At 39.3% G+C, this 26,191-nt stretch overlaps 2 protein-coding genes across 4 annotated transcripts in view; both read left to right on the forward strand.

Annotated features, from left to right (window-relative positions):
- The first annotated feature begins 5,501 nt into the window (after positions 1-5,501).
- Positions 5,502-19,168, forward strand: LOC139142240 (zinc finger protein 157-like). 2 transcript variants are annotated; one of them, XR_011554328.1, is made up of 4 exons: positions 5,502-5,849; positions 12,982-13,104; positions 16,163-18,024; positions 18,193-19,168. XR_011554328.1 is itself a non-coding variant. In XM_070712123.1 (3 exons), the coding sequence occupies exons 1-3, from the start codon at positions 5,753-5,755 to the stop codon at positions 17,617-17,619; spliced, it is 1,677 nt and encodes a 558-aa protein (XP_070568224.1). In that variant the 5' UTR covers positions 5,502-5,752; the 3' UTR covers positions 17,620-18,098. The 2 variants fall into 2 exon arrangements, 1 of the variants encoding a protein (XP_070568224.1); XM_070712123.1 differs by lacking the exon at positions 18,193-19,168 and having other exon boundaries at positions 16,163-18,098.
- Positions 19,169-23,557: 4,389 nt separating this feature from the next.
- Positions 23,558-26,191, forward strand: part of LOC139142241 (zinc finger protein 157-like) — a 48,034-nt gene continuing 45,400 nt past the window's right edge. The window contains exon 1 of one of the 2 annotated variants that reach the window (XM_070712125.1): positions 23,558-23,957. In XM_070712125.1, the coding sequence (XP_070568226.1) occupies positions 23,858-23,957 (100 nt within the window). In that variant the 5' untranslated portion in view covers positions 23,558-23,857. The remainder of the gene's footprint in view (positions 23,958-26,191) is intronic. The other variant, XM_070712124.1, reaches the window with a different exon arrangement.

Raw genomic sequence — 26,191 nt, forward strand, 5'->3', positions numbered from 1 at the left:
TGGCGTCTGTATGTCTGTATATTTGTGGTTATGTATGTGCGGATGTATGTCCGTCATACACAAAGGCTCCCATACCGCCAGAGCTACCATCTCAGTATTTGGTGTACGGTACAGGTAGATGTAGGGGTTGAGATGTGAATTTGTTCAAATGAACACATCAGTGTCAAAAATGTGCAAATGAGGTAAGAAAAAGTGAAATCCTGCAAATGATGGCATGCCAGTAAGAAACAGGCCAACTCCACTGATCTTGAGTCATTTCCTGTCATTGTTTATGAACTGTTACATATTAACAGACCTACTCAAACCATAGACAGTAGAGGGGGGAAGACCGTCTATGCTGAAACTAAGAGGGGCTAGCTGTTTCTGCTATGCATGTTGCTAAAGTTGACCTCCAGTACCTAAAGTTTCAGTTACTTTTGTCATTCTTGTTTTTCTGGTTTAAATATTTCCTGTTGTTTTTCTGGTTTTACTGTGCAGAAATCATTGTCATAACATCAACGTAGAATTTTCCTCCACTGAACAGATAGAAACAACATTTATTGTTGATCATTGGTAACCCATACTGGTATATACCAATGCTGATCAAATTTAGACTTGGTTCAAGTCGGTGAATTTTAAAAAAATAAAATCATTTATAATAGTTTCTTTTGTGTCTCTCCTATTTCGTACAAACCTATCCGGAATTTGGCAGCTCACGCCAGGTTTTCCCAGCGATTGAATGCGTCACGTTTGAGTCTGCGCAGTAGTGAGTTAGTTTCTGCCGGATTCGGGTGAAACTCCGCTGTATAGCGTTCACTCCACTCATCGCGTTCACCCTACTCATCGCGTCCACTCACGCGCGCGTTTCACATGAAAGCAGAATACAAATCATTGCGTTCACTCCACTCAAACATTCACAAATCACAGACTTGAACCAAGTCTAATCAAATTTGAGCGACACCGTATAATTGCGGTATTTTTTTGTTATACCAAAGAAAGTTTATCTTATAAGGTGAATCATTTTTTAAAAAGGTTTGCTTCATACAATATTACAGCTAAAGCTAAGAAAAAACAGGCTAGCATTAACATGATGAAGTGTAATGTATTGCTTGGCAATTTTTCTTATAGGGACTTAAGTTACTTCTAGTAACTCAGCCACATGGCCTCTCCCTTTTCCTTATTTATTACAATATTAACATGTTAAGTGCATATATGTGTGTATTTTTTATAGTTTATTTTTCTTTACTACACTCTCCACTGAACTGTACTGAACAAATAAATAACAGAAAGTGAGTCTAAAATAAATTTTCGAGGCCTGAGTGTCCTTGAGAGACAAATCTTTCAGTTTAATGACTAGGGCCCATTCAATTTCTGTAGGGCCGGGCCTTTTTGAATTTCAATGGGCCCGGGCCCATTGAAATTCAAAAAGGCCCATTTATTTTTGCTTGGATGGGGCCATGTGCACTTTCACATTGGCAGTTTTAGCCTCCCAATCACTGAACAAATGAGCAGAATAATGGAAAAATGAATTTCAGTGTTAGTTGCCTGGGATAGGATTTTCTAAATTTCAATAGGAACATCTTCAATTTTGTGATTTTTGTGAAGTTTTCCTTTTGTCAATATTTGATGAATAAAATATTTTTTTCAGAAATAGTCTACTGTTTTGATTTGATATGTGGTTCGCAAATCCCTACAAATGTTCTCATACATATAGTCAAGTCAGAATGAATTGAACAGTTGCAATAATTTTTTAAATTTGTCTAGAAGTTTATTTTTAAAAAATCGCTTCATAAGAACCACTTGCAATGCCAGTTTGAAATTTTGCATGAAAGTTCCTTTGAGTGATAGAACCATAACCTATTAGATTATGTTGAACTGAACAATATTTGATAAGAAAATTTCGGCGATTTTGATATGGCAAACTGTATTTGGTGTAAAACTGCAGTAAAAAATCATTACAAAGCAAAGCTGAAGATTATTTTACAAGGTTTGTCTCCAATAAAACATTTTCCATAATTTTATCACTGTTAAAGAGTATCAAGGTTGTAAATAGTTCATATATTTTACATTTTCTGTCACCTAGCCGCTTTTTCTCTTTATGTAAACATGGTTAATACCGATGTCTTTGTGCACACAATTGGCAAGAGTAGAAGATGCCAAGTTGGGTGGATTAGAAAGGAATAGTCAAGTTCACCACACACAGTTAAAATGCTTGATCTCACTGTCATCACCCTTGTGTAATTGGTTTTGTAAGAAGTTCCAATAGGGGATGCTCCAGTTATTCTGGAGGCAAAACAAAAAATGTTTACTTTTCTCTGTAGGGTTGAAATCTCTTCAATGTTGCGGGTGTAAATGGGCTAAATGTGAACATTGGTTGAGTGTTATGTATTTCAGTGAATGTCATTTAATGATCATGAAAAATCAAAAGTTTAGCTTTGTGCCTGAAAAATATAACATATGAGTCAACAAATAAACTGCATTGTCAAGAGCTCATAGCTGAAAAATTTCCACATCAAATGTGAACATGCAGCTGTGATGTGTGGAATGCGTAGATGGTTAGCTATAACAGAATGGAATCTTGCAGATGTGATTATGAACAAGCAGATTAAAACAATTATAATATTATTTTTCATAAATTGCATGGTTGTATTGATGAGAGGCACAATGTATGCAGCTGACACACATTTTTGCAAAAAATTTAGCATGGATATATATAATGTTACGTTTAAAAAGAAGCATTGGGGGACAACTTTTGCCCGTTTTAGTAAAAACAAGTCCTCGTTGATGACACAGTCTCCACTTGTTAATGGGTACTTTAATTACAAGTCCTCGGAGAGGATAGAGTCCTCTTTATTAATTAGGTCTGTGATTAAAAATACTGCAATACAGATGGGGCTTAATGGCCGAGAATGAGTTCCATGGTGGTGAAAACAAAACCAATGTAGGCTGCAATTCTAATTACAAGAGGTCATTAACCAGGAACTTCCCCTATAAAAGCTGGATTATCGTAAATCTATGTAAATATAAAAAAACGCTACTGATCGGATGCACTGTGTTTGGTCCCAGAATCCCATAATTTTGCAATGTTTCATGCTTTCATTGTCATTGAATCTTGCATACGGTATGACATCTGTGAATATAAGCAACTAAACTTGAGTTGAAAATAAACAGAATAATTGTTCCGTCTTTTGTCGGAGAATGCATATATGTTTCAAAATGTGTTCCTTGTACAACCATACGATCCCTCTTTGAATGTCACAAAAGTGCCAATCATGATTATTCAATTTATCACATGGTCAACGCGATGCTATGACAATGCAAAAACTCCCGCCCAGTGTACCGGTATGCAATGTCTGCATCATTGGTCATCCCTGGCCCTGCATACAGGTCTGTGTGTTCCCAGCGTTATACGGCCTCCACCACAGCCCTGCAAGGGTCTATGGATACAACTGGCGACTCTGCAGTCCAGATCCAGACCGCAACGAAAAAAAAACGGTCTTTTTGGCCGAAATTCTACTCTATTGGGGCAAAATCTTTTCCCTTCCTACCTTAACCTCCTAACTGACCCCAGAAAAGATGCGATTAATCTCTCCTTAATGTCCAAAACCGCTCTTTTTCTGAAACATACCGTACTCATCAAGTTGTTTACCCATGGAGACCACCATTTTGAATTTCGCCAATATGGACCCTTGCAGGGCTGTGGTGGAGGCCGTATAACGCCAGGAACACACAGACCTGTACGCAGGGCTATGGTCATACCCTATTGTGTGCCTGCATGGTCCTGTAACTTCCCGTCAATAAGTCAATTAGTGATCAATCGACAGGATGTTGCCAAACATTTTTGCATCCATGATGATAGTATCATATTACACTGACAGGTTATCACCGGTACCATATTTCATAAAGTTTGATGCAGTGCTTCTGGACATTCATTCATCATGTACCGGTAAATGCAAATTAGCAATCAATTTAAACAATACCGCTAAGTGTCATTGAATTGTATTTAAAACACTATGAAATCAACATCTGTACCAAGTTTCATAAACTTTAATGCAGTATTTGTGGATATATCACTCTAATTAGGAAAGTTCATAACATATGCAAATTATTGCAAATTAATTAACATGACAATGATAAATGTGTTTATATACTGTTAAAGCAATGTGAGCTCAACATCTTTACCATTAGTTTCATGAAATTTGATGCACTGTATTTCTTGACATATCAGCTTAATTAAGAGAATTCAATAATTGACATGATACTGCTACATGTCGTGAAACAAATCCATGTGCATATGTATGACATAGGTCAATGTCCTTGTACCAACTTAGAATGATATTGGTTTAAAGATATCTGAGTTACGGCTCTGTACATGAAAAAATCATATCAAAATGGCCACCATGAGGCAGCCATATTGAGTCAGATTGTGAAACCAATTGACATGCATATTTATGACGTAGGTCAATGTCCTTGTGCCAAATTTGAATAAAATCGGTTGATATACATGTCTGAGTTATGGCTGCGGATATGAAAAAATCGCAACATAATAGCCACCATGCAGCCAATATATTTGATCTTACCAAAAAAATCCGGCGTGCATATGTATGACATAATCACTGACGCGGTGTCAGACGACAATTTGTGACCGCCGCTCATAGCGAACTCAATAGCTTCTACCAAAAAAACTATCGAAAACGGGACAACAGTGTCACCTGACTTATGTGAGGTCACATGACCTGTAAAACGCTGTCGATACGGAGCGAAGTGAGTGTAACTAACAGCATGTCACTGAATGTCCGAAAACTGAGGTCGTCCGGAAACTGTCACACTGAGTGTATGGTGAATTACAGTTACACTGTAGCAGCTGTCACATTAGGTGATGAACGGTCACAGTACCGCCTCTGAACTGTAAACATTAAAATAACAGGAAAGAGGGGGCAACTCCTGGGGGCGACTGACCATCCAAGCAGTGCACAGGCCTTCAAATAACTCGCTCTAATTCTTCACTGTTGTGTTTTGATTTCCAAAGTTTTATCACATTTTGTCTTCGTGCCAAAGAATTACTGTGTAACACTGAAATGTAACCGAAACAAAAAAAGAAATATCCCAGAAGTCCAACAAATTGATCTGGGAATGCGAAGGGGAGGGGGAGGAGGCCTTGAAGATTGATGAGGCTCTGAGGTAGCATTTTTAAATACCTGATCCTTTGTACATTATTCCACTGTCCCAACTTTTATTTGTCACACCTTCTCTGATTTTTTTTTCTTTGACAATTATGCTGGGAATCTATTTTTTGAAAATTCTTCCAGACCCCCTAGTATATCAAATGGTCCACCCCTAAGTTATGTTTGCCCTCGTACCTTACCTGCAGACCCCAAGGATATCATATGGTCCACCCCTTAATATCGCATTTCCCGCTCAATTTGCTGGGCCTCTGATCACAACCCCAGGAGCAGAGATTTCCAAATAATGTAAAGCGCCACACTCCAAACAGTGGCGGCGCTCTCACTTCCGTTTCACTTCCGGGAGCAGAAGTGAAACGGAAGTAGTCAAAGCCGAATCCGAATCCCAGTCCAATATTCAGCAGACGCATGCCGAGCAACGACGACGCGACTGTGAGCTGGTCTTGTTTATCTCTACACCCGATCGAGATATTACACTTACGGTGGCGTGGTCTCCCACCAATTTGCTTTGTCTTCATAAATATAACAGTCGGACTTTCGGCACACATCTGTCACCCACTTGCCTCCTTTGAAGTATTTATTCCGCAGAAATGGAGTCGGCAGGAATGATGGACTGGAACAGCCCTCTTTACAATGCGGGTACTGGTGCTGGTATATCTCCTTGCGGCGTTCTGATCAGTTCTGAAGGTATGGCTATATGTGTGGTGATCTCAAAGACGTATTTACAATATCATATATACCAAACCATATAATGTAGCACATATGCAGTACGCAGAGAGCTAAAAATGCAGACAAATACCATGGGTGCCGCGAGCCAAAGTTCACGATGCACGATTAGCATGTTAAGCTAGAAATAGGTGCATTTTCACTCTAATTCACTTTATCGATTCATCTTCACTGTTAAATCACATTTAATAGACGCCTTGTATGTGCATGAAGTGGTGACCTGCGATATGTGTGTTGACGAATTCAACATGTGCTAGCCGGCAAGGGACTGAAAAAAAATTATAGGGAGGGAGGGCGAATTTTTCAAAATGATGCTGAGGAAAGTGACTCTCCCCATTGTTATGCCGTCTCTGTGCGTGCTATTGTCAACATCAATAAAATTTTATTTGACGAATACTAATTCATAATGTGACGCCTTATGATTCCACCAAATATGAAGGCTGTTGCACTAATATACTGGCAAATAAGTTAAATTTTGGTCAAAGGTAATTAATAAGATACAGGATATTGCACCATTGGTTGCCTCATGTCCATAAACATCAATGGTGTAGAACTTGTAGTTAATGATTTATCAGAATATTTGTTAAATCAAGGTCAAATGTCATCCTGGTCGCTTGACATTTTAGCAGAAACCTTAGTTAACATAATCATCTCTGTCCACTAAACTTCAGACCTCTAACTCTGTTAGCTATCCTATAATTTATAGATGTGCATAATTAGTGAGGTACAGGATGATTTGAGGATCAAAGGTTGGTGTCCTATACCAGTCACAGTTCGACAGACACTAGCCATCTTTGACTCTTCCGTAGGGTAAGCCACAGCTTAGTTGCAGAGAGGGAATAGGGCAGGTCAAAGGTCATGAATTCTCAAAAATAATGTTGTAAAATTCTTCTTAATATTATCATGGCATAAAGTGTATGTCCCGCATAAATTCAAAGTTAATTTTGCTTAAAATGAGCTATGCTATATGATTTTGCCATCCCTAATTTATCAAATAAATGCATCATCGCAAGGAAACAACGCGGTTAAATATTATAAATATGCAATATGTTTTGCAATTTTTAGCTCCCATAGCATATGTATATATGGCAATGGAAGCTATTCTTATAGGCTAGGAAAATGTGTGTATGTATGTATGTCTATGTCTGTATGTCTGTACGTCTGTATGTCTGTATGTCTGTATGTCTGTCCGTCAACATCAAAAACTCCAAAACCGCTGTACATTTCATCTTGATATTTGGTGTGTACATGGATGATGGGCTGTAGATGAGATTTTGTTCAAATGAAGTTGTCATTGCCAAAAATATGCAAATTAAGTGAAAAAATGTAAAAACAGTCAAAATTGAAAAAACTCAATAACCACTGAGCAGATTACATGAAAAATTAGCATGTAAGTACTTTGGGCTGACATGAAATGATTGTGCGCATCTTGGTCAGTATCTTGGACTTGCTATTTTTCATGAATTTTTTTGTAATTTTCTCCCATTTTTGGTCAAAAAATCTCCTGCTCTGACACCACAAGTCCGATTGATTTGAAACTTGGTATGGAAGTGCATAGGAGTGACCTTTCCCAAATTTGGGCAAATCGTGGTGAAATTTGCATATTTTTAGTTTACACGTCCATAGACTCCCATTTTAAGGCAGATCTCCATAGACTCCCATGTATAAGGCCATAAAAAATAAAAATTTAGTTTCTCATCGTATTCATATTGCAAAAAGGATGCAGTGACACAATTTTTAGTCCCCACGGATGAAGTCCAGTGAGCTTATAGATTGGGTCATGTCCGTCTGTTCGTCCATCCGTGAGTCCATCCGTTCACAGCAGATATCTCAGGATATTTTGACAAAATGTCATGTGACCTTGATGACCTTTGATCTCAAATATACATATTTGTCCATAACTCAGTAACCACAAGTGCTACCACCCTTCATATATGGTATGATGGGACAGCTTATGACGCCACATATTGTACCTCATTAATTATGCGCATATCTAATTTTGAGCGAGCCAATAGAGCTAGAGGTCTGATTTTTGGTATATAGGGATAACTTAGCAAAACAATTTTTTTGACAAAATGTCATGTGACCTCGGTGACCTTTGACCTCAAATATACATATTTGTCCATAACTCAGTAACCACAAGTGCTACACCCTTCATGTGTGGTATGATGGGACACCTTATGACGCCACATATTGTACCTCATTAATTATGCACATATCTAATTTTGAGCGAGCCAATAGAGCTAGAGGTCTGATTTTTGGTATATAGGGATAACTTAGCAAAACAATTTTTTTGACAAAATGTCACGTGACCTCGGTGACCTTTGACCTCAAATATACATATTTGTCCATAACTCAGTAACCACAAGTGCTACAGCCTTCATGTATGGTATGATGGGACACCTTATGACGCCACATATTGTACCTCATTACTTATGTGCATATCTAATTTTGAGCGAGCCAATAGAGCTAGAGGTCTGATTTTTGGTATATAGGGATAACTTAGCAATACAATTTTTTTGACAAAATGTCACGTGACCTCGGTGACCTTTGACCTCAAATATACATATTTGTCCATAACTCAGTAACCACAAGTGCTACTCCCTTCATGTATGGTATGATGGGACAGCTTATGACGCCACATATTGTACCTCATTAATTATGCACATATCTAATTTTGAGCGAGCCAATAGAGCTAGAGGTCTGATTTTTGGTATATAGGGATAACTTAGCAAAACAATTTTTTTGACAAAATGTCATGTGACCGCGGTGACCTTTGACCTCAAATATACATATTTTTCCATAACTCGGTAACCACAAGTACTACACCCTTCATGTTTGGTATGATTGGACACCTTATGACGCCACATACTGTACCTCAATAATTATGTGCATATCTCATTCTGAGCGAGCCAATAGAGCTGGATGTCTGATTTTTGGTATATAGGGATAACTATAGGAGAGAAATTTTTTGACCAAATGTCATGTGATCTCGATGACCTTTTACCTAAAATATATGTTTATGTCAATAAATAAGTAACCACAAGTGCTATGTCCTTTGTATTTAGTAGGATGGGAGACCTTATGACAACACACGCTTTACCTCATTAATTATGTACACATCTAATTCTGGGCAAGCGAATAGAGCTAGAGATCTGATTTTTTGGCATATAGGGATTAATTAGCAATATAATTTTTTTTTTCAAAATGTCATGTGACCTCGATGACCTTTGACCTTGATTATACATATATATGCATATTTCAGTAACCACAAGTTCTATACCTGCAATTTTGATAGGATATTAGACCTTAAGATGTCACATCTTGTACCTCATTTATAATGCGCATATGTATTTCTTGGCTGGCCAATACTGCTAGAGGTCTGATCTTTTTCCCGATTTAGAACCATAACTTAGACATGCCTCATGTGTTTCAAATTGGGAACAACGACATAGACCTATGTGCCCATAGATCTCAACATATACACTCCAGTGATACTTCTTAATGACCACATTTTCCTGCCCCATCAAGACTAATACTCCTATTACAAATGGGGACTATGTCATTGTAAATGACTTGTTGAGTTAATGGTTGTATCACAGTATTCGATATATCTAATTCTGTATTTTTTCCATTTTATATTCTGAATAATTACATTAAACATATTTCACTGTCTCCAGTACATTTCATTTAAGTATTTTCACTTCATGCACTTTATCCCTTTCACACATGTTCAAATATCTGACCAGAGAACAAACACTAAATAGTCCCAGGATGGGAGCTACAGTGTCATTGACGCTATTTTTAAGTTGGCTGTCATTCGGGTCGTTTCGGAATTCGCGGGTAATGCCACCGGAAGTGTCATAACTAATTGAAGGTACGAGTTAGCGTGTTCACCACGCTCATAGCGAATGCTTTACCGCTTTGGCTTCAACATGGTGAGAAGTTACCCTTTTGGTGGCTGAAGTAACCGCAGCCATTGCCAGTTTAACATGCACTTTATTTAGGATGCCGTATTTGCCAAAATTACAAGAAAGAGTCGGAAAAGAGGCATTCAGACAAGCGTTTTCTGCGGTGCACATTTCCGAGTGCCTCGCATGCCGTGCCTTGGGCTTGGCCTTGTGACTTCACGTCGAATGCACACGGTTCGGACATGTCGGAAGCCAGATGTACGTTAAGATAGAATTTAATTCCTGGAGCTTCTACCGGTACATCGATTATGTGATCGCAATGCCGTACAGTATGACTATTGTCACCAGAAAGCGTTCGCCTGTATCATCATCAACTGTGGACAAGAGCGAGAACAGCAGCAAGACTGTGACAGGTTGCCCAAAACATGTCGAGGGGATACATACGGGGCCGAAGAAGTATGACCGTGTTTACATCCACCAGGACTGAACGCCAATTCAGCAGCTTTACGAAAGTGATTGTAAATAAAAAAAATACAAGTACTACATCTCATGTATGTGTGACTCTATAATTAGTAATGTTGGGAGATATCTAACATTCCTAGTAAAAAGTTTACGTAGTGATTGACTGACTCTTTGTGAGACTGAACGATAGGTTGTGTTTAATACAGCACGGTGCTGCCAGTAACAATGACACAACGTGTAGCGAATAAGTTTCATACTGCTGACCAAGCAGTCACGTTGTCGTCATCTGTTCCCTTCTGCCCGACTAAGTCTCCCCTAAAATATTTTAGCTTCTTTGAGAATTTCGCAGTCAATGAAACAATGAAGACTGTGCTCTATATCGCTGACACTTAATCAAGAAAAAAAACGGAAGCGTAGCTGATCACTCCGTCACAGAAATGGCCAGCTGAGCCGCCTGGCCTCGGGTGCCAGTGTACCCGATATTTACATCATGTCAATTTTAATTTATCTCTTCCCAAGAATTTGGCTGAACATGTCTTCATGGTCATGTTTTTAAAAGTGCCAAACTATATGTGAGGTTTTATAATGCCAAACTGAAGATTCTGCGGTGAGAATACTACTTCAGTTTTTATGCTAAGGTGACCCTAAGCCGGTTCCACTTCTAGCTGTTGATCAGAAAGATGTGTGTTAAACGGTGGACATGCAATTTTAAACTTGATCTCTACTACATTTATCTACAAACGTCATGGTGTATTTCAAAGTTTTGTATACAGATTTTGAACGAGGCAATTTATGTTGATAAGTAATAATGAGGTGGGATGGCAACTCCAGACTTTGTTCATATTTTGGTAGCTTGAGGTTGTGTGTACGAAAGTGTACGGTGGTGCACCAGTGTGTTGGACTGTGGTGGGCTTGTCATAGACAGTCAACAAGAGTTCCGCTCTTGTTCTCGTTTAGGTTAAGGGCCCGCTTGTTAAAATCTGCAGGCCTGAAAATTCTGAACAGCTATGTCATATTCTGTCACGATGACATTCTCAGTTGCACTACTTTCACTCATAAAATTATAAGTATCACCATAGTCAATGCACTAAGTCGTCATCGCGCGTTCTATTAGTGATGTCACAGCTACTTACGCCAAAACGGGGCAAGCTCGGCAATTTCCGGAAAATGTCACCATGACTGAAGTCAAAACGTGCAACTTTTTCCGTGTTTTCGTCAAAATAACACAATACAACAGTCTAAAAACCGCTCAAATAAGCTTCAGTTTGTGTGTAAATGTTTGTTTTATTAATACCAATTTCATTGAGTTTGACAACCAGAACTAGAGTATAGGCCTCAAGTCAAACGAAAAAAGCCTGAAAATGTGGCGGGACTCACACTTTAAGACCTAGATATTTGAAATATAGCAACCTTACCATATGGTCTACAAAAATTACAAAATTAGTGTACAGCATTTTGATTGATTAATTTTTAATGTTACAATTTTATGCTGTGTGATTTTGAAAAATAGTGGCCCTCCCTCCCTATAATTTCTCTTGAGTCCCTTTCTGCATATGCCCCTTGATTTAGAATTCGTAAACACACATTCGCTGGTCACCAGTTCACGCATTTAGAAGGCGGCATTGAAGCCTGAATGTCCATTTATCCATGGAAATGAATCAATGAATTATTATATCAGAGTGAAAATGCACCTATTTCTAGCTTAACATGCTAATCTCGCGTTGTGAACTTTGGTTCGCGGCACGTGGCACTTGGTTTGTTACATAGCGCTTGAATTAGGCTTACCCATGGAAATAATAGGAATGGCCAGAGGTACAGATAGGGAGCCACCATTATGTACATCATGGCGGGGGATATACCGGTAGACCCAAAAGCTACAAGATGGACTCAGCATAAAGTACTGATATGGCAACTAAAGGGTGACTACAGCCATGTTTGTATGTTTGCAAATGAAATTACCAGAAATTTGATTTTATTACTATTCAATCAATTCATCCAACAAGTATTGATATAGTGTACTATTTGTAGCTGTGAATTTGTTGAAAGAACCACTAAAAATTCTTCAAATATGGAATAAAAAATGCTTCAAATGACAAAATCAGTGTTTGATATGAAAGGAAATGCTCATCCATCATCAATCAGGACTAAGTAAAACGACCTATTTTTAGGCCTGACGTGTACGTGTATCAGGCTGAGAACACGTAAGCTTAAGTGTTATGGTGATAATTTTGACATCGATGAATAAATGAATGTCTGTCGCTATGTTTTCGTTTTCAAAAAATGTAATCTTCATTGAAATCAGTGAACTGGAATACTGGAATAAAAGTTATGGAACACTGTCTCAGATTTCTTTTCCATCCCCCTGCTGACCTCCCCAACCCCCCCCCCCCCCCCCCCCCCCCCCCGACCGCTTATGCGGTCGCTTGTGGTGCTTTGCACCACGTCTTCGCCCTCTTGTAAAAAAATCCTGGGGAGAACACTCTTTCCTCTAAAGTTGCATTTGTTGAAATTATTGACTGTTTGAAAGCCAATATTCAATATCCATTGTGAGTACTTTATAAAAAAATAACTTTCAAGTTTCAAAATGGTTTTCTGTTAAAAGTCACAGCAGAGACATACAGGCCACAATTTCATTTATTGTACTGTATTGTGAAATTTTATAGTTGTTTGGTGCTTTAAGGATTTCACAGTTTTTCAAATATTTTATTAATCTATTTCAGGATGTTCAGCAATTTGTGAAGCTGCAAGAGATTTTGACCAGCTACATGAGCTGGTGGGATGTTTTGAAATGCTTTCAAACACATTGTGTCAGCAATATCATAACAAGGTTTTACCAATGGAAAGTAAGTTTTCTATTTTTTGTATGGGGCAGTAACTTATGAGCAAAGCTATTAGTCATGACAAGAAAAATAATATATATATATATATATATATATATATATATATATATATATATATATATATATATATATATATATATATAAGTGATTAAAATTTGAGTGGTGTTTAATAATTGTACATAAATTAGCATAAATTAAGCATTCATGCCTGATAGCACAGGGCTGCTCAAGAAAAAGAGTATAGTATAATCACCATTTTCTGTTGCCGAACAAGGGGCGTATACTCGAACCAGTACAGTGAGTATGTACCAGTTTACATTCCCACCACAAATTTGTTTTATTTTGTAGGCAAAGCTTGCCACACTTGTCGGCAGTGTGCGAAATTAACGTCGGTCCGAGACAGATTTCTCGTCAGGCCGAAAGTTTTTAGCAACATGTCGGTCTTTATGACCGACTGAAATTTGGAATAAATGATGAAAATTACTCCGTCAAGACCGATAACAGGTGCAGATGATAACTGACTCTGAATCATGCGATTCAAACTTGAATGTTATGCACCTATCAATGTTTTCCACCTTGGGAGTGCGGGGCAACAGGGGATATTGATCGCACTTTGTGTCCTGGTAGTGGGGAATTCGATCTCTATATGGTATGCCAGACCGGGGGGGGGGGGGGGGGGGGGGGGGGGGGGGTTGACAATGACGCGACATAGTAATTTTTTGTCTAGCGACATTTTCATTTATGAAGATTCTAATCCCTCCGATCGACGCGCATAGCATGGTGCAGCTGATTACATTCAGATCAGTATGAATTACGTCCGTGCATGCAGATTCTGGCAATGATACGATGGAATGGATTGATTTTGGTGCAACAATGCGACACAATATTATAATAATACTCGTCTAGTGAGTGTAACCCTGGTAATGTTAGCATATCTGTGTCATAAGACAACAACACCCGGTATCACTTCACTAGTTCCACACTTTAAGTGTTCGGAATTTACACAAATGTACATATGTACATAATACAGCCCTTCACTTTATCAAACTGACTCCATTTTCTTTGCTTTGATTTTCCATTGAAGAGTTTAAGGCAAAAACCTACTACGAGAATAGTGCTGTTGACTAAAAGATATTTGGTTTTGAACATGGAGGTATTTATTTAGTACCTCTATGGTTTTGAACTACGCCCGATACAAGGACTAGATGTTACATGACAGCCCAATTGTGCTACCTGCAGTCGACAATCAAGTTCACGTTTCGCTGCGTTTGCATGTGGACCGCTAGAACATCTTGCTTGCTCGTTGGTCTTCAACCAAAGTTCACAAGGCCGACTGTTACCGCGATATATCGACGTGATAATAAGTGTACATTTTATAAACCAGAGCGGCCTTACCATAACAGTTTTGTCGAGTTGCACGATCCGTCGTGTATTATATACTCTCAGAGGCCGAGAGTAGGGCTTCAAATTGTTTCGATGTATACCGTTTTACGACTGGCATGCAAAACTCACAATCATCCTGTGTTGTAGGCCTAAATGTCGCAAAACGTTATGTCTTCTAAGATGTTACGGTATCATTAACTGATCGTGTCGATGGTTTTCAGCAGTATCGAGTGTCTGTCAAACTTTTCAGAGTCATTTTAATAACTTTAAGCTTTCAAAGGGCGATGAGACCCTGCAATCGCTCAGGCAACACTTTTCGATCAGAAATATGCATTCATTCTACGTGTGCCATTCATGTTGTCTGCAATTTCTATAATCGAGAAAAAGTTACGATACTTGTCCTTATAATTAAAAGTATAACTTCATCTGTTTCTTCATGAATGCAACAGAGGTCACATTTAAGCATATTTATTTTTTGAAAAATTTTGAAAGTAATCCGTGCGTCATATCAAAATACATACCAAGTATTTTCTCCCTTCTGTTTTACATTACAATAAAAAGACGTACTGATCAATGTTTGCAAAAAAAATATTCATATACTCCCCTTACTCATGACTGTCGGGGTACTAAGCTATTCACTCACTCTTCTATCACTCGCGTTTGCTAATTTCAGAAGTGATTTTCAGGTTGCCAACCATTTTCAAATCACAATATCACATTCCCTGGTGTAGTGTACAATTGTACACAGCCATGTAGAGAGCATCATCCCCCATAGAAAGTCATGAGAGACAAACTTTCTCGCTTTCATCAGCCTAACGTAGCCAGTGCACGAGCCTGTATTCGCCGGCCCCTGGGTGTTTGACATCATTTTATAGTCCGAGAGTGGAGGATTTGACATGGCTAGAAAAAATGTCAAATTCTCCTGTTAGTCCCATAGTCCCCCAATGGTGGAAAATATTGATATATGCATGCGCATGACAGTGAGAAAGACGAGGGTTGTGATCTCTTTGAGATTGCAAATAATGTAGATGAATGATTCATGATCATTAACTTAAACTACTCTGCAAGCTATGTAAACAATAGTCTTTTGGAGTGAATACGTGCTGACTCTATTGATAAAAGGAAATGAAAAATTAAATATTATAACATTCAAAAGCATAGTATTGGTGGAGAAGTTGATTTTAATGGTCGTTTAACAACTGCATTTATTGAGGACGGGCAGTTTTCTGTAAGGACCTGAAGCTTTGGCTTGGTGCAGGCCCTTATGACCTGAAGCTGTTTTCTCTTAATTTCGCACACTGCTTGTCGGTGATTGTATTACGAGTAATGAAATTCAAAGCACGAGTTTGCATAAGTTATCTTTGGAAAAGGATCCTGGACAATAGCCATTTGTTTAATGCTTTTCATACTTAATAGAATTCTAAAGGAAGTTTGCATAATGTTGTACTTAAGTCTGCTCCCTATGATGTTGATATAAATACATATATACATAGAGAGAAACAGAGAGAGAGAGAGAGAGAGAGAGAGAGAGAGAGAGAGAGAGAGAGAGAGAGAGAGATTTTATCTCTTTTATTGAAATAATCTATAAAACTTAAGTTTACATTGTCTCTTCATAGTTGTTTCATGACATCATGTCACTGCTTCACAGACTGTTGTTTTTATATCACTCTGCTGACAGGTACATCAATAATCATACAAAGTCTTGTCCTGCATGGTTTCATCACATTGGAGTTCAGTGGATCCAGTAAAAAAATTCCTGAAGATGACATCAATCAACAAACAGAGGTTGACAGTACGGAAAAACGATCAACAGCACACAAAGAATTCTTCAGTTCAGCGGAGTGCTTTCAAAGGGGAGAAAGTGATAGACGAGTACACAATCTGGGAGAAGACAAGAGCGGTAGCCTCTGGAGGTGTGAAAGCCAAGACTGTAAGATATATGATAGTGAATTGAGTTCATCAAAAGATGCCTCATCACAATTAGAACAGTGTCATCCCTATTCAGTGTGTGAACTCAATGATCATAATTTGATCCACACAGATGTACAAAGCAGAAAATGTGAAAGCCAAGAGCAACATGAGAGAAATGTTTGGATTCCCACAGGTATTCAACAGTATGAATGCGAAGAGTTTGGTAGAACATTCTGTCGGAAAAGCAGTCTGAAGTCACATATGTTGACCCACACAAATATCAGACCACATGAGTGTGAAGAGTGTGGTAAAACATTCAAACAGAAAGCACATCTGAAGAGACATATATTGACCCACACAAAGATTAGACCACATGAGTGTAAAGAGTGCGGTAAAACATTCTTTCAGAAAGGCAATCTGAAGACACATATGTTGACCCACACAAATATCAGACCACATAAGTGTGAAGAGTGTGGTAGAACATTCAAGAGTAAATTCAGTCTGAAAACACATATGTTGACCCACACAAATATCAGGCCACACAAGTGTAAAGAGTGTGGCAGAACATTCGGTAACAAAAGCGGTCTGCAGTCACATGTGTTGACACACACAGGTACCAGACCTTATGAATGTATAGACTGTGGTAGAACATTTGGTCATAAAAGCACCCTGAAGACACATATGTTGACCCACACAAACATCAGACCACATAAGTGTGAAGAGTGTGGTAAAACATTCCGTCTGAAAGTAAATTTGAAGAGACATATATTGACCCACAAAAATATCAGGCCACATGAGTGTAAAGAGTGTGGTAAAACATTCTCTCAGAAAGGCAATCTGAAGTCACATACGTTGACCCACAAAAATATCAGGCCACATGAGTGTAAAGAGTGTGGTAAAACATTCTCTCAGAAAGGCAATCTGAAGTCACATATGTTGACCCACACGAACGTCAGACCATATGAGTGTGAAGAGTGCGGTAAAACATTCTCTCAGAAAGGCAGTGTGAAGTCACATATGCTGATCCACACAAATATCAGACCACATGAGTGTAAAGAGTGTGGTAGAGCATTTGGTGAGAAAAGCAGTCTGAAGACACATATGTTGACCCACACAAACATCAAACCACATAAGTGTGAAGAGTGTGGTAAAACATTCCGTCAGAAAGTAAATTTGAAGAGACATATATTGACCCACACAAATATCAGACCATATAGAGTGTGAAGAGTGTGGTAGAAAATTTAGTCAGAAAAACAGCCTGAAGGTACATATGTTGACCCACAAAAATATCAGGCCACATGAGTGTAAAGAGTGTGGTAAAACATTCTCTAAGAAAAGCAATCTGAAGTCACATATGTTGACCCACACGAACGTCAGACCATATGAGTGTGAAGAGTGCGGTAAAACATTCTCTCAGAAAGGCAGTGTGAAGTTACATATGTTGATCCACACAAATATCAGACCACATGAGTGTAAAGAGTGTGGTAAAACATTCAGACTGAAAGTACATCTGAAGACACATATATTGACCCACACAAACATCAGACCACATAAGTGTGAAGAGTGTGGTAAAACATTCCGTCTGAAAGTAAATTTGAAGAGACATATATTGACCCACAAAAATATCAGGCCACATGAGTGTAAAGAGTGTGGTAAAACATTCTCTCAGAAAAGCAATCTGAAGTCACATATGTTGACCCACACGAACGTCAGACCATATGAGTGTGAAGAGTGCGGTAAAACATTCTCTCAGAAAGGCAGTGTGAAGTCACATATGTTGATCCACACAAATATCAGACCACATGAGTGTAAAGAGTGCGGTAAAACATTCAGACTGAAACATATTCTGAAGAGACATATATTGAACCACACAAATTCAGCCCAGCAAAAAGCACAATGCCTAACACAAAAATTACACTCAAGACCATGATCGGCAAGCCAGAGCAGGACACGAGAGATGTTGTTGGGAGACGTCACCGCGTTGACGTACACGGATATAGAGAATCCGGTCCCACAACGTACCGGGCGGCCCGCGACGACTTGGCCCACAACCAACTGTTGATCACCATGTCTTACTTCTCCTAGTATTACGTGGTAAGAAATAGTAAAATGACAGGAAACAATAGACAAAACGAGCGGGTTTTCGCGGCATTTGGCAGGAAAATTGCACGGCTACACCGTGCATAGACGTATCGAGAGATCCTGTGCCCCGGTCCTGTGCACGGTCATGGCAGTGATCCAACCGCTAGCTGGTGTAGGCCTACCGGTGATGGGCAAACGTCGTTGTTGTACCTCCTGATTGCCGGGTAGGTCTGAATCCTCTTTCAAGTGAGATAACCCCCACATAACAAGAAGACCTATGAAAGGTCCTTCGCTTGACTTGATACCTGTACTCGGAATTCTCGTTTGCACCCCCAAACGGGGTAAACTTTGTAGTTGAGTTGGATTCTCCACAGCCGAGTGTAGCGCGCCATATACCCGGTTTGACACGGACGTTCATACAGACCACGGAACGGAACAGATGCAGAGATGCTTCTTGCTGCAGCGGGCATTGCTCTGCGAGCTGTAGATTTCTGTAGTTTGAGTTGTTGTCTTTGTACAACTTGTTGTACTCCTGTCGGGCCTCTTGAAATGAAAGCTCTCGTCCTTGCTAGCGATGTCGAAAACTAGAGCCCGGTCGTTGATAGTCTGTTGGTGTATACATGCGTACATGCGTACGTCTAGCTCTATGGCTCGAGCGATAACAGTAGCCGAGCCCCATGGGTCTATTTCAACTGATTCAAGAAAATCATGAGCAAATATGTGATCTCAATCCAGCGTGCAATTATTGTTCAATATTCAGCAGATATTTAACTTAGATTAATTGACCTTTTATTGCGTGTTACATTTGGATAGTTGGTATGCTTGTGACAGATCAGCCGCCATTTTAACAAGCGGCAATATCGCAAACATTACAATCAACCCGTAACATGTGCGGCGTTCTTGGATTTGTTTACAACAGAGGGGGACCCCCTCAGGAGGATGCGCAGCGCGACGACCACTGCGCTTTAACTATTCGAATTAGGCTGGGACGAGACATATATAACATGCCAAACAATATATATTGAGATGTGCCGGAAAATAAATTTCTGTAGAAATAAGTAAACTTTTTCTTTGGTGTCTTCTTTTGACAAAACAAAACCCATGAGTGCTTTTGCTTTCAAGACTGTATAACAAATTTTGCTGAGTGGGAGGGGCACAACCCTGTCCACAGGGAACTCGTTCTTCAATGTTGGCTTGTTGTTATTTCTTTGGACCATGGTCCAAAGGACTAATGTGATCTCTCTCTATGCGCTGTATGGTGTATGGCATATGGCGTGAACCGTAGACACCAATTGTTTGAAAAGGCTTCAGTAACTTTTCCTGAAATTTGGCAAGATGAACACTTTGGTCAATACCTCCTCCATGCCAGTTGGATTCTTTTGCTGGAATCTTGGTAAATGTGTCACTTGTCATTTCTCCTGACTTCACTCTCAGTGAAAATGGATGAAATTGTCTATAACACTGGCCCTTTCCAACTATGAATGGGTACTGTTTAGATTTTTCCCTCTTTAACTCATTTCTACCCTTTACTCACCATCCATAATTGTCCAAAGGACTTCGGCGCCCCCCTCCCGGCTCCCTTGTCTATAATATTTGCTTGTTTACAAATACATACATACAGTAAATGATATAGCTGAAACATGGAGATATATATTTGTTTAAAGTAAAACAATATAAAGTAAAATGTAAAATGAAAGCCAGAACAGCACACACTCACCTGAACGGAACACTCTACCCTTGACAATTACATTCAAGTACAGTTAACTTATACTTGAAATTGTGTATTTTCCACGTAGAGGACAGAGTGTGTGAGGTGTTCTGGCTTTCATTTTACATTTCACATGTTATTTATGACTTTGTTTCAAACAAACATACACCCTTATATTTCAGCTATTACTCTTTTATTCGTGAACAAACAAAGAGAAAACATAAGAGACTTAGCCTGGCCCTGTGAATATAGCCACCCTTGAGCCGCCTTGCATGAACAAATGGTGAGCCACTTGGCCCATGACTGTGCATTGCAGGCAAACTAATGGTTTGGGACGTCACAAAAGCAAATGTGTTTGCAGTCTGTGAGTGGCTGAGTGATTCATATAGGCACAGATTTGAATCTAGTTGATTTTTGGAGGAAATTAGAAAAGAAGTTTTTCGTTTGTGGTCAAATTTTGGACAGCAAGTTGCCGGTTTTGTCTATGGACCTTGGCAGGCTATCAAATCATGGGTATTTCAGAATGCATATATAAGCAATAATGTATAACCCCTCCCGGCCTATAATGGACGAAAGTAAATTTCGCCTCGTACATTATGGTGCATTCGTTGTTGACTTTGTCAACGTTAATCCTGTGATAATCTGGTCACAGCGTCCACAGATAGAGTAATTTAAATTTACACTTGCTTGCTTTGGCGCTTAGGCGAGCAAACGCATCAGATAATAGAAGCAGCACAGTGATAAAAGTTCTCAAATAAAGATTGTTAAAGGCCAATACGTGACACAGCGATGCGGAGAAAAAGAAATCGTTACAAAACCAGTGCTATCATAAGACCAATACAACAAATATTGGCAGAAAAAATCTTTATTGACAATATATATCATATTCAAACGTATTAAAATCAAATAAACCATAGCAAGAAGAAACCTCTGAAATTTTCTAACTGATAAAGGTATAGTCAACGAAAATAGCATTTCTTTTCATTTTTAAAATGTAATTGTTTCATCTTTGCTTGAATAAACTTTGGCGAGAACGAATCGATCTCTCTGAGAAGTTTTAAGATGTAGTAATTTGAGAAAGCATCAAGTCACATGAGGATGTGTGATGATGTGATTCCAGAATGTGGATCGTAGCAGCAGGTACAGTTGATAAAATATCAAGACAAGCTGAAGGATTATCAGCCAGTTCAGCAACCGCAATGGCTTGTGAAACATAAATTGTAATAGAAAATGGAAGCAAAAAATATTGTGAGCTGAAATCAGGTAAATCCAGGACATCAAGTCAAATCACTAAGTAAAAGAAAGTAATGAAGAGTTGAAGACAAAAACGCACCTTACTAACCTTTTTATTGATTAACCTTTTTATCGATAATTTTGGTGTTTGGTCCAACAAATATTAGTTTGATTTACGTACGTACAATATGTGCGCTTTCAATAACTTTCCCTGGCTTATGGAGTCACGCACTCATAAATACTTGTCATCCGTTCGCCAAGTTTGATCACAATACGATTGAAACTAATTTGGGATAATTGGATGGTGAATTAATGTCTGTTTCATCTGCAAATGTAAGCTCATCTACTTTCATTTTACATTATACACTTGTTTATGAGTAATTGATAATATTGCAACATTCAGCTATAGTGCATCTAACACTTTTGAGTATTGGAAAATATGAACATCCAATTATCCAAAATTAGTTCCAATCGTGTTTCACGTATTTTGACAAGCAAGCAACAAAATCCGCCATAAAATGGAAAGAAACCACTATGTAGCTATTATATTATCGCATTTTCCGGCTCAATTTGCTGGGCTTCTGATCACAACCAGGAGAGGTCTTCAAGAGTCTTCCAAATGAAACCCATTAATATAAAGCGCATGTGCTGCGGTCGGGGTCCATGCAGCACACTTCGCACCAAACCGGCCTGGCACACAACTTCGTCCCAAACCATTTCGTATCACAACCACCTCGTCCCAAGTACTTACTTCGTCCAACCCCACTTCTACACGACCTCGTACCAAAAACGACTTCGCCCCGGTATTAATACAATCGCAATACTACGTACCCCTCCTATAACAAGGATACCACGATGTATGCTGACATCACGTTGTTTTGCCTACAACTTGGAAATGTTTCTAGCATTTTGGCTACTACGAACCATTTATTCTTGCATGAAACAAACCGTAGGCTAACGGTAAGCTTATATTAGTGAAAAGGAAAAAAACCGCAAACTACTACACATGCTTCACCTCGGTTGCCGTTCGCGAAATTACATATGTCATTTTCTCGAAATGTAAGTACACTTTTCAAGATCAGACCTGGAATAATACTTTACTTTATTGCTCAACGACACACTCAAGAGTGTGACAGCAAAAATTACAAAACTCAAAGATGCAGAAAGGTATGGAAATCCGGTCACGACATGCGACCTGCGACTTCAAAAACTCGACCTGCGACCTGCATGTTTGTCAAACTGCAACCTGCGACTTCGGGTGCTCTGGCCTAGCTGCCACCTGCGAGTTTGAAACTGTGACCTGCGAGATCACGACCTGATCATTGATTTTACAGGTGCAGCCAACGAACAATGCACTTTTAAAAAGGTCCTTACTATGATAAGATATATTGTGCATGACAAATAATGTGAACTGACTAATTTTAAATCAAGAGGGTAATTAATTAGCTGTTCATAATTTGCCCTCCCACAGAAAATTTTTCGACTTACTCTCCCACACTCAAACTTCATTTTTACCCACTCCCGACTTATTTTTGCCTGTTTCCCCTCCCCACTGTGAATTTTGGAAGTTCCCTCGTCCTGTGGCGAAAAAAAAAAACTTCCAATTCCTCTGCCCTGAGAAACAATTCCCCTCAAAAAGTTTTTCGCCAAGCCCTGTCCCCAGGACAATCAACCGATATCCGCCCTGCCCTACAAAAAAAACTAAAATTTGCTCCCCTACCACCTAAAAACATGTCCCCTGCCCTAGCAAAATTAAAATTTCCCCTGCCCTCAAAAATTGCTCCTGGAATAGCTTTTTCGATGAATAGCTCCGTTGGCTGCACCCGATTTTAGATATTTGGTGTTTATTAGAGTATGAAAAGCAGTCACAAGTAATATCAGTGATAGGTGGTGTCATTTAGGAAAGAGATGAGCTTCGATACGAAAAGGTGTTTGCAAAGAAAATGTTTTGTTATAAAAAGAAAGTAGTTTTTTCTAGAATATTGCAACGTTTGGCTTGCCATACAGTAGTCAGTTATAAGCTTAACTTTACCAGTTGGCGATAAGTTTGGGGCGATGTAACTTTTAGGGGAAGAGGTTTTGGTAGCCTACAGGGTTGTTTTGGTGCGAAATGGTTTTGGTGCGAAATGGGATAGACCGGGGTACCGGGGTATGGGACGAGATGGTACCGCCATGGAGTTAGTAGTAGTACCTCCATGGTACTGCTAAGTGTCTGGGAACCGATGCGGTTGAATCCGAATCTGAATCCGAATCCAAGTCTATTATTCAGACACATGACCAAAGACGCGACTGCACAAAGTCCCGATCGAGAAATTATACACTTACAGTTACGTGGTCTCCTACCAATTTGCGTAAATTGTCTTCATAAATATCACAGTCGGACTTTCGGCGCACATCTGTCACCCACTTGCATCCTTTTGAAGTATTTGTTCCGCAGAAATGGAGTCGGCAGGAATGATGGACTGGAACAGCTCTCTGTACAATGCGGGCACTGGTAGTGCTGATATTTCTCCTTGCGGCGTTCTGATCAGTTCTGAAGGTATGACTGTGTGTGGAGATCTCAAAGACGTATTCGTGACCGCGGAGTGACGTCACTTTCACCTCACGCACGCGAGTGAGGTGAAATGGGATTTGACTGTACAGGACAGTGAACAATGCAGAAATTATGTGACAAAGTACAGAACTTAGTGTTTATCATTGACATAATGTTGAAACTTTGAATACTGTTGTAAATGTTGAAAAATCCACACTCAATATTTGTTCTCACGGCAGTGTGACGCAAAAATGACGTAAAAATCCGCAAGTTCCCGGATGTCCGCGGTCAAGAATATACAGTATGATGTATGTATGCCAAATTATATAATGCAGTACATTTGGAATACGCAGAGAGCTAAAGAATTCAGAGAAATACCATGGAGGTAAACACCTCAGCTCCGTAGGAATGGCCAAAAGTAAAGATAGGGAGCCACCATTATGTACATCATTGAGGGGGGGGGGGGGGGGGGGGGGGAGATTATAGACCCAAAAGCTACAAGCTTGGACTTACCATAAAGTCCAGCCGCCCTGGAAGGTATCCCAGAATCACCACTTCATCGTCGCTTCAAAAATGACGGCCATCTAGCGATACCGCGGTAAAGACGTAGACTTGGTTCAAGTCTGTGATTTGTGAATGTTTGAGTGGAGTGAACGCAATGATTTGTATTCTGCTTTCATGTGAAACGCGCGCGTGAGTGGACGCAATGAGTAAGGTGAACGCGATGAGGAGATGGTGAACGCTATATACAGCGAAGTTTCACCCGGAATCCGGCAGAAACTAACTCACTACGCGCAGACTCAAACTCGACGCATTCAATAGCTGGGAAAACCTGGCATGAGCTGCCAAATTCCGGATAGGTTTGTACGAAATAGGAGAGACACAAGAGAAACTACCGGTATTATAAATGATTTTATTTTTTTTTAATTCACCGACTTGAACCAAGTCTAGTAAAGACGCTAAATTTTCAAACTAATTTTAGAGCCACTATGTTATTTTCTAGTAAACTCATTTTCACGCCAACGATGTTTTATTGCCTGATGTACCAGGCAGTGCTATTTTTTTTACGAATTTTCATTAGTTCTACGCAGAATATTTTGATCGAAAAATTGATGCTTTGTAAAGTTTGGTCAAACATCCAGTGCATTCACCTTTCCCAGGACGTTTTGTGATGAAATTATTAAGGTCAACCCATCCATGTAGTATCATATTCGACTCTTAATGGTATGAAATGTGTCAAACCGTCAGCTTACCCCAATCGCCCCCTTGCGTCTTCATGTAAGGGGGCTTTCTTTCTGCCTACTTTCAGCGATTTTCTAAAATGTGGGACGCCTTATATATAAACATAGCCAGGCCTGCAGCGGCACACAGTCCATGTAGCCGACAATTAGATGCAAATGATATGCAGTTAAGGTCTCCTCAACTAACCTTTCAGGTGGTTGTTCACTTTCTAGTATTTTTATAGTATTTTATACAAAGGCACAGACTTATTTCTACCTGCAACTTAAAACTGATAGTGATTTTGTAGCTCATTCTTTACCATTTTTCATAGTTTTCGGTAGCCGGTAACAGACACTTCGTGTTCGTGTCGGCTACATGGACGATCTGCCCCTGCAGCAGGTAACCTCATCCCTGTCCGTTTCGACCCAAGTAATTCACACCCTCTTGTCGTTGTTTGTGGTCAGATCAATCCTGGTGCCTTAGTTACTTCAACCTCAGTCACTTTCATGTTACATTACCTGCCAACGTTTTACTGAGTACATTATGCAACTTGTTTCTATGAGAAAAGCTGCTTGCTTCGAATTTGCTACAACAATCTGATACTTGTGGGAGGCCTGGGATACCCCTGCCCCTTGTCATTTACTGACAAGGGAACATGTGTCACTGAAGTGGGGGTGGATTACATATCATTTACTGATTTTGGGAATAAGGCTTTCGTCATTATGGTCAAGGCATCGTCTGGGCTAATGTCGGTCAAAATGCTCAAAAAATCAAATTTATTTTTTTCCTTCATTGTCACCCTCGACATGTATACTTTCAAATAAGCTATATCATTCTTCAAAAAATATTAACTAAAATCGAAAAAAAATCGCGTTTTTTTCCCACTGACCCCTGGTCAAATTTTATTTAGTCTAATTATATATTCAAAACAGGTAAATCGCTATTTTTGGTTGCCTAAAAACTTTGTTGAGTTATGGCATCATGTATGAAGTAGTGACCATTTGCTTGCTTATTGAAGC

Source organism: Ptychodera flava, chromosome 10 (genome assembly GCF_041260155.1).
Source record: "Ptychodera flava strain L36383 chromosome 10, AS_Pfla_20210202, whole genome shotgun sequence".
Lineage (NCBI taxonomy): Eukaryota > Metazoa > Hemichordata > Enteropneusta > Ptychoderidae > Ptychodera > Ptychodera flava.